This window comes from Ochlerotatus camptorhynchus, unplaced genomic scaffold (genome assembly GCF_037179485.1).
Source record: "Ochlerotatus camptorhynchus isolate MF236.1 unplaced genomic scaffold, CSIRO-AGI_Acam_v1.1 ptg000433l, whole genome shotgun sequence".
Lineage (NCBI taxonomy): Eukaryota > Metazoa > Arthropoda > Insecta > Diptera > Culicidae > Ochlerotatus > Ochlerotatus camptorhynchus.
This window is the reverse complement of record NW_027040919.1, coordinates 1,009,890-1,020,085: the sequence shown is the minus strand read 5'-3', so window position 1 is coordinate 1,020,085 and position 10,196 is coordinate 1,009,890. Positions and strand designations below refer to the sequence as shown.

Below are 10,196 nucleotides of genomic sequence, written 5' to 3'. Positions count from 1 at the left end.
TTAAGGATAGGACCAATTTTCGGTGGCTGAGGTAGGTGTGCAGCCAGGAGATGAGCTTGTTCGGGAATTCTAGATTTTGTAGGGAATCCAGCAGTTTTTGCAGGTTCACTGAGTCGAAGGCTTGGGACATGTCTAGAAAGACGACTATGGGATGTTTTATATCTTGTTGCACGTCCTTGATCATGTTACGACGTAGTTCAAGCAACTTTTGACGGAGCAGTTCTTTCGAAAACCGAAACATTGAGGGGGATGCAGATTCTTGATTTCATCGATTTCTGACAACCTACTGTTGACAGCAGAGTTGAAAAAAAAAATCTTCAGGGAATTTATGTATTTTCTCGGGGGAGGCACATCCTCGGGCACATCTTAGGCTCTGAACCATTTTGGTTAAAATTTGACAAAATGGAAAGTTATCGATTAACCCTGCTATCCGAGCGTGGTTATTTCTGACAGACAAGAAGTTAAATGTTGACAACCGTGGCTGATTTCTTCTCATAAACCGGTCGATCGACATCACAGGGATTTTCGAAAATAGAAAATAATTTTCGAAATGTCACCTTTAATCACGAGTTAAATTTAACTCAGCAAATGGTTCACAACCTAAATCTCAATTCTAGATGCTCGAAAAATCTCACACTAGTGAATGAATCTTCGAAAAATCGTCTGTTATTTTTCGCATCTACTTGCATCGCGCATCATCTTTTTGCAGGAAATTTTCAGAATCGTCATCAATCTTCTTTCCAAAATCTTTCCTGCATCGCAGATAGAGGCCCCCCCTCAAATTTTCTGGAAAACTTTGAGAATTTTACAGATATCTAGAGAACTTGCAATTGCATTAATTTTACGGAAATAGTGGACAATTTTGAGGATCCCAAATCTTCTAGAAATCCAGATGAAGGTCATCTAGAAAAGTTTAGAAATATTTTAAGTTCCTCACAGAAGTTCAGAAATTTTTTAGGGAAGTTCTTATGACAGTTCTCTAAGTTCAGGGCAATAATGAATAAGTTACATGCGAGGGGGATGACTCTATCTACGATGCATTTTTGCTGTGGCTAGCTGCGCTTACGCTGAGTAGATAGAAAGAAGATTTATCACGATTTTGAAGATTTCCTGCAAAAAGATGTTGCGCGATGCAAGTAGATGCGAGATATGAAAGAAGATTTTTCGAATATTTATTCACTAGTGTGAGATTTTCTGAGCATCTAGAATTGAGATTTAGATGTGTCGCCCCACTCGGTTACATGAGTATCAGGGTAGCTTCGAAAACATTGAAAGAACTTTATGGTAGTTCAAACTCCAGGAAAATTGAGGTAACTTTGAAAAGTTCTGAGGACTTCATAAATGAGCATTGAACTTAAGGGAAGTCAACAGAATTTCAGGAAAGTCCAGATCATTTCATGGCTTGGCGCTTCGTCCCGTTTCTTGTCGTCCAGTTGGTACATGACCTAGGCCTCTTCGAACCGTGCAACCTGTTGGGTAGTCGGCATCGATAGCGTGAATCCAGCGATTGTAGATTTCGAATTTGGCTGGTAAACGGCTAGACAATGCGTACCATTGATACTTCGCGTATCTGCAGGTATAAAATAGACCCCACTAGCGGTCCTTAGCCTCTTATCCAGTAACTCCTATCCCTACGTCCCCGCGGTGCCGGCTGGGGTACGAGTAATCATAGGGAAGATCGGGTAACCAACCCCGGTGACCCCTTGGTTGTATGCTGACATGGAAGGGGGGGGGGGACTCCTCTCTCCGGAGAGTGCAGTCTTCGAGCGTCTGTTTACCATGGAGGCTCAAAACGGCGGTTGTTCTCCATGTTAGGAGCGGCTGATCAACGTCCTGGTGCCAACGTGGGACTCTAAACAGTTTTGTGCACGATGGTCCCCCGGCGAGACAATGGGGGTTGGTGCAGGCCCTACAAGCCAGCCGTAAAAATACAAAAGTACAGGAAGCAAGCAATGTAAATATGGACCGGAGCAATCGGCATAGACCCAAGCAACGGAAACGGACTAACGATTGGAAAATCGGAACATGGAACTGCAAGTCTCTCAATTTCTTGGGAAGTACCCGCAGTCTTTCCGATTTATTGAGGGTCCGCAAGTTCGACATCGTAGCGCTGCAGGAGGTTTGCTGGAAGGGATCGTCGATACATACATATAGGGATGGTTATACCAACAATTAATATGAAACTAACCATTTTAAATTGGCTCACTACTTGACTAGCCTATTGGTTCCAAGCAAATCGACTAACGTACCCCATTATAGTATAAATTCCAGTACTACACTATGTTTGTTTTGATTTGCTGTGAAAGTTTGACAGATAAAATGAGGGGTTAGTGGATTTTCCCATGTTTCGAGGGGTGAATCGATTAGCTTGGGACCGAAGATAGTACCATAGCTGAGCCAAAATGTTGAGCTCGTTTCTTCGGGACCTTCTGGTCTTAGAGTTACCTCTATGGTTATAGGTTATACCATCTACCAGAGCTGCGGCAATACACATGGGCTCGGTACAACTTTCATCGTGATGGGCGAAATGCAGAAGTGCGTGCTTGGGTGGTGGCCAATCGATAGCAGAATGTGCAAGTTAAGGATCAAAGGCCGATTCTTCAATGTCTGCATAATCAACGTACACAGCCCTCACTTAGCAAGTGACGATGACGATAAAGACGCTTTTTACGCGCAGCTGGAACGGGAATACGACAACTGACGTCAAAATCGTCATCGGAGATCTTAACGCTCAGGTCGGCCAGGAGGAGGAATTAAGACCGGTTATAGGAAAGTTCAGCGCTCACCAGCTAACGAACGCCAACGGCCTTAGACTCATCGATTTCGCCGCCTCTAAGAACATGGCCATACGTAGTATCTACTTCCAGCAAAGCCTCCCATAGGCACTTCTCGGACATTATTGACGTCAGGACCTATCGCGGCGCAAATATCGATTCGGACCACTACCTTGTAATGGTCAAGGTGCGCCAAAAAATTTTCTTGGCCAACAACATTCGGTACCGACGCCCGCCACGGTACAATCTGGAGCGACTGAAGCTGCCCGAAGTCGCAACTGAGTACCCCAACAAATTTGGAAGTTGAATAAGAGCATATTCAGGCAAAAATATGCTTCTTTAACTCAAAAATCGCTTATTCAGCCCTTAATGAGCACTAGTTGATTGTTGGGACGTGCAATGCCTCGACGCAGCGCTGCCGGATGAGGGAGAGCTCACCAAAGCCCCTCTTGAGGACTGCTGGAGCAACGTGAAAGCAGCCATTAACAGCGCTGCTGAAGGCGCCGTTGGGTTCATGGAGCGGAATCGACGGAGCGATTGGTTCGACGAAGAGCATCAGATGGTTTTGGACGAGAAGAACGCAGCGCGGGTGGCGAGGCTGCAGCAAGGAACCCGTCATAATGTGGAGCGATATAAACAGAAGCGAAGACAGCAAACCCATCTTTTCCGGGATAAGAAGCGCCGCCTGGAAGAGCTGGAGTGCGAAGAAATAGAGCAGTTGTATCGTTCTCAAGACACACGCAAGTTCCACAAGAAACTCAACGCATCCCACCAAGGCTTTGTCCCGCGAGCCGAAATGTGTCGGGATAAAGAAGAGGGTATCTTAACGGACGAACGCGAGGTGATTGAAAGGTGGAAACAGCACTACGATGAACATCTGAACGGCGCAGAGGCAGAGGACCAAGGAGGCAGGAGGAATGGCTTCGTCGGTACAGCAGATGAGCGCCGTTTATCGCCGATAGCAAGCAGATTTGTGGGAAGTTATCAAGCCGGTTTTGTGGACGGGCGATCGACAACGGACCAAATCTTTACGTTGCGGCAGATCCTCCAAAAGTGTCGTGAATATCAAGTCCCTACGCACCACCTATTCATCGATTTCAAGGCCGCTTATGATACTATTGACCGTGAAGAGCTATGGAAGACTATGGACGAGAACGGTTTTCCCGGGAAGCTGACCAGATTGATCAGGGCTACGATGGATGGTGTACAGTGCTGCGTGAAGATATCGGGTGCGTTATCGGACTCGTTTGAAACTCGCAAAGGACCTCGACAATGGTAAAGCAATGGTCTCTCCTGCCTCCTGTTCAACATTGCGCTAGAAGGTGTTATGAAACGTGCGGGCTTTAACATGCGGGGCACGATCTTCAATAAGTCCAGCCAGTTCATCTGCTTCGCTGACGACGCGGACATTGTCGGAAGAACGTTTCAGGCCGTGGCGGAGCAGTACACTACACTGAAACGTGAAGCAGAGAAGATTGGATTAAAGGTGAATACGTCGAAGACAAAGTATCTGTTAGCTGGAGGAACCGAGCGCGATAGGGCTCGCATAGGCAGAAGCATGACAATCGACGGAGATGAGTTCGAGGTGGTGGATGAATTTGTGTACCTCGGATCATTGGAGACGTCGGATAACAACTGCAGCAGAGAAATTCGTCGGCGTATTATTGCTGGAAGTCGTGCTCCACAAGACCCTAAGGTCGGGTAAACTTCACCTTCGTACTAAATGTACCATGTACAAGACGCTGATAAGACCGGTAGTTCTCTACGGGCACGAGACGTGGACGATGCTCGAGGAGGACCTGCAAGCACTGGGTGTTTTCGAACGACGAATGCTTAGGACCATCTTTGGCGGGGTATGTGAGAACGGTGTATGGAGGTGAAGGATGAACTACGAGCTGGCGCAACTCTATGGCGAACTCTGTATCCAGAAAGTTACGAAAGCTGGACGGGTACGATGGGCGGGACACGTTTTAAGAATGCCAGACAACAATCCCGCAAAAATGGTGTTTGCCTCGAATCCGAATCTTGGAAGTGTGGGACGGTCCAGAAATTGGAGACAAGCAGCCATGGACCGAGTGAATTGGCGTAACATTGTGATGCAGGTGCAATCCTAAGGGATGTCGGACCATAATAAGTAAGTAAGTAAGATTTCGAATGCCATCAGATGCACTTCGATGTTGTCGATCACGTTCTTAAGGGGATCTTCCTGACGCGCCAGTTTGTCCAATATCAGCTTGTCCAGTATCAGCTTGTCCAGCTGTAGTAGCTCTGGGACATCGTCTTGGTTAGGATGGTTATGATCTAGTCTCTGTTCCGCCAATCACCGATGGACATCGGTTGCCATCCAATGACGGCAATCGAATGTACAGGAAGGCAGCTTCCACACCTGCATAGGATATCGCACCCATTCAACACACATGGGCCGGGACCAACGGCTTTACTTCCCTTCCGAAGGAAAACGTAACCAGAGATTATTATACCTCAGAAAAATCACACTGACCTTGGCTGGGATTGAACCCAGACCCATTGGGGTGAGAAAGCAGTCACGTTTACCACTACACCACCGGCGCTGGCCCACTCTCGATTCCACTGCTTGTTTTGTTTCTTCAAGTTAACTGTCCAATTAACCGGGTTGCCAAACATACCATTATACAAGCAAACAAATTCTGTCTGATGACTGCAGGGGCGGGATGTGCTATCAAATCGGCCTACTGAACAGCCGTCAATGAGATGTAAATATGTAAGGCTCAGTGAATGTGTCATCTCTTTCGTTTTCCCGTTGTTTAAGCGGTTGAAGGAGTGTGACGTCAAACTCCGTCATATATGTAATCAGCCGGAGAACGAAAGAGACGACAAATATACTGGGCCTCACCTGTTTACGTTCATTGATTTTCCATATTTGAATTTGGTTCCAAACATCAACAATCCATCGTTGCGTATGGCTTTGTTTTCGTTTGGAACCAGTTATGCGAAGTAGACGACGATTGTTCGTATTAGGAAGTCACCTCCCCAAGGATGACTGACACTCTCGGCACAGCTGCAGCACCTGTGGCACACATGAGGCACACTGAGAAAAATGTTGGCGCAAAATACGTGTGTAGAGTGATACCCCCAATTTCGGAGAAGTTCCAAGATCTTTGGTGAAATTCAAAAACTTTCAGCGAAGTTCCAAAAATGTTGGCTAATTTCCAAGAATTTGAGCAAAATAAAAAAAATCAGCGAGGTTGCAAACATTTCAGTGAAGCTCCAAGATCTTAACATAGACTCCGAGAAATTCTGAGAATTTCAGAATTATTCGGAGACGATCCGAAATCTTCTGAGAAATTCAGGGAATTTATGCGTAATTCAAATGCTTCATTTGAGATACAAACACCGACAAACCAACCGGTGGAAACTAAAGATTTTAAATTGGCTCACTACTTGACTAGTCTATTGGTCCCAAGCAAATCGATTAACGTACCCCATTCCAGTCGAATTTCTAGTTCTACACCGAGGGGGGCAACACATCTAAATCTCAATTTTAGATACTCAAAAAATCTCACACTAGCGAATCAATCTTCGAAAAATCTTCTTGCATTTCTCGCATCTACTTACATCGCGCATCATCTTTTTGAAGGAAATCTTCAATATTGTCATCAATCTTCTTTCTATCTACTCAGCGTGCGAGCAGCTAGCCACAACACAACACAATCTTTCCTGCAGCGTAGATAGAGTCGTCCCCCTCGTTCTACACTATGTTTGTTTTGATTCGCTATGACAGTTTGACAGATAAAATGAGGGGTTAGTGGATTTTTCTATGTTTCGAGGGGTGCATCGATTAGCTTGGGACCGAAGAGAGTACCACAGCTGAGCCAAAAAGTTGTTCACGTTTCTTTGGGACCTTCTGGTGTTAGAATTACCTCTATGGACAAACCGACATGAAACTTAAATTTAACTCTTGATCGAGAATCCATAACGGCCGATTCAAATGTGCAGCGATCCCATCTGTCAAAACCATGAAAATGTTTTTTCTAGATAAAAAATAATTTGTCCTAAACAGATTAGACACGAACCAACTCATAAATTTTGTACCCGTGTTCGCGGCTAGGATAAATATATTCCGCGAACCCTACGGCAGATGTCAGTTTTTTGCTTTGATCAGAAATTTCTTTGTTATTTGTATGATTATTCATGTCGGTTTGTCGGTGATACAAGAACTTAAACGCAGGTCAAAACAAAATACAGCGAAGTTCCAAAAACTTCAATGAAGTTTCAAAAACTTCAGCGAGCATCCAGAAACTTCAGAAAAATTTCAATAATTTCAGAGAAATTCCAGTGAAGTTTTAAAAATTTTAGGAAAATTTATATCTTCAGCTAAAATTCCCAATATTCTCCGATTTGCAAAAGCCTCTGAAGATCAGCACGGGTTGGAAAGCGCAGATATTTCTCACCAAAGATGCTATCAACTGTCTGGTATTTAGAATTCCCGAAGTCATTTTCGCGCAGTCGATGATGAGACATCTAAGTGAATTCTGAAGAGAGTTCTTAGGAAATGTTGAATTTGAGTTGAATTTTAAGAGAATGCTGATGAGGATTCAAATGAAAACTACAAAATAATTCGAAAGCATTTTTGAACATTAACTCTTACGAAACCTAAGAACATTTCACTAGTATTCTGATGATAAATAAAACAGCAAAAAAAAAGGTTATCTTCCATTTAACTCCACTTAATTTATTTTGGTATCGCACGGGAAAAAAAGAGTTCCCATATTCGTGAACCACAGCCGTGAACCATAGTTCACGGTGTATATTTGAGAAAATTTTGTTCTGGATAGTTGGCCGTGATTTTTAGTTCACGGTCCGTTCCCGTTTTCGGGATCGGATTTTTTCCAAGCATGACAGATACGTATTTTGACTACAATGTGCAGTCTTCTCACTAATTTCATTCTTATGATAGTTACAAGGAAATTCCAAGCAGAATTCCATTGTAATTCTAATGAGTATTCCATGGGAATTCAATGATTAATTCTGAGAAGAGCTTCATAGAGTTTTTGAAAGCATTCCATGGAAATTCTGAGGTGAATTCATAGTGGTAGATTCGAAGCATAATTCCATAAGAATTTTAAGAGAATACCGTGGACCCCCGCTAATCTAGACGTCACTTCAAGCATATTAAACGGGGTTCATTTTTAATTTGCACTTCTAGTAACCCTATCAGCATAATAAATGCATATTTCTGGTAGCCTAATTTGCTGAATGACGTAAGAGCTATTTTTAGTTTACACGGTGTGCGGGGTTCAAATTAAAAACGGTCAGATTACCGGGAGTCCACGGTACTTCAGGAATGCCATAATGAATTCCAAGCAGGTTCTGAAAACAATTTCAGTTGAACTTTATGAAGAAATTCAGTGGATATACAAGGAATTCAAAAGCTAAACAATGGACGCAGTAGTTTAATTTCAAAAAAAAATATATATAAAGGAAATTTTGGGTAAATTTTTTTGAAAATTCTTAGGAGCAGAAGAAGTGAATTCTAAGAAGAATTTAGTAGAACACCATGGATGTTCTGAGGAGAATTTCAAGAGAATTCTAAAGAAAAAGCAATGGAAATTCTGGGAACAGTTCATAAGAGTCACTACAAGAAGTAATCATAAGAAATTCTAGAAAGAGTTTCAAGGGAATTCTGAAGAAAATTTTATGAATCCATTACTGATAATTTAATGCTATTCATCGCTTTTCCCAAGTCTCCCATTTTATCCCAGAGAACGTTTTGTAGCATCTATCCGTACTTTAATGCAACGTATTGTTGCTGGGACAAAAGTCCTGAGTTCACTCGCTAGCGTGCGAGCTCACTCAACCGGAAACGGTTATTTTTCCACCTCACTAGTTCTCACCGCTGCTTCCACCGAGAGACAATACAAATAAACACCACGTGAAAATACACCAAAAGGATACCTATTTACATACAGGCTCAGTTCGCGCTCGCGGATTCAGGACACCTACCCACTCATTTGGCATAGGTACTGGTGAAAACCCATTTTAGTCTCCTACAGACACTCGCCAGTTGCGGTTCGACCTGCCTGGGAAACCTGAGGTCCTGGATCCCGAATGGGACCTGTAATTAAGAAAGTCACTTTTTAAATCCATCTGGTGAATTTTAGCAGCAAGGAAAGGACTTTACAAGTGCCGTCAAAGCAGCAGTTACTAGAAGCAAACGTTTTGGTTTTTAGTAGTTGAAGCAAATCGATCAGTAGCTGCCCCTCATTCGATTAGTGACGTCGGCCATTTTGAATTCAGGCTAAGACGGTGGAAAATTCCTTATCAAGTACTGAGCTCGCGAAGACGTAGAAAGGGAAATCAAACATGGTGGCCAGTTTGAAAAATGCGTTTTAATTTCTGATCAAAGCAATCGGGTAGCTCGATTGCTGGTGAAGTGAATTAATCCAAGTTAGCTGTAAAAATTTAGCTCAAATGATCTGTCAAATCAAAGTATCGAATCAAAAATAAGTGCTTGAGTGGTGAAAGTGAAAATGCGTCGTTCTACGCCACCCTTTACGGCGGTGGTTGGTGGCAGTGGTGGCGCCGGGTCGGTGGTGGCTCCCATCGAACAGTACGAAACAGACCATACTGACCAAAATCCTGCATTGCGTCAGCTCAAACGGAAACACAGTGAAGAACGGTTTCTGCCCTATCAATATCAAGAGCAAGGACACTCAATTCACAAGGTTCGCAAGGATAACCACCTGCAACTGCACGATGTTGATCATTTTCACGGGTTTGGGCAGGCGTTTCATGGACCGACGCCTGAATTCCAAGTCATTGCCGCCAGCGATGGTAACAACAACCAGAATCACATTCAACAGGAACAACAACCGTTGAGCTACATCTACGAAGTGTCAAGTGGAAGTAGTGTCCCGGTTATCCCGGTTCCACAATCGCAAATGATTTCGCAGGATATTTCCACCTCAAGCAATGGGATTGTCTTGACCGACATAAGTTCATCTACCTGGACCAGCACTCAAGAGTTACTGGATCTTGACCGAAAGCCGACGCTGACAATTCCAACCGATAGTCACAATGCTTTTCCGATCGCCAGTGCAGATCATCATCATCATCATCAGCAACATCATATCCAGGATCAGCATACGCCCCTTCACCACCACCACCAGCAGCAGCAACATCATCATCATCAGCATCATCAGGGTAATTTCCACGGGCATCAATCGGTTCACCCTCAGTATGGGAACAATCACACGAAAACGCAAGAACTGACGATCGTTACATCCAGCTGTAGCAGGACCCCGACGGCTGGTGCCACTACGACTGGACCGGGGTGCGTCCGAAGAGGTAGGCATTTAAATGGTATTTAAATTTTAATTTCCTGTTGTATGAATGAAATGTGTCTAGAGGGGGGTGTGTGCACAGCACGTGTTGACGTGATCA

The 10,196-nt window shown here is 43.9% G+C and overlaps 1 protein-coding gene across 1 annotated transcript in view; it reads left to right on the top strand.

Moving 5' to 3' along the window:
* The first annotated feature begins 8,958 nt into the window (after positions 1-8,958).
* The window catches only part of LOC135711528 (forkhead box protein P1-B-like), a 45,313-nt gene continuing 44,075 nt past the window's right edge, over positions 8,959-10,196 (top strand). Inside the window, exon 1 of the mRNA XM_065234397.1 lies at positions 8,959-10,100. Coding sequence (XP_065090469.1) covers positions 9,284-10,100 — 817 coding nt within the window. The 5' untranslated portion in view covers positions 8,959-9,283. The remainder of the gene's footprint in view (positions 10,101-10,196) is intronic.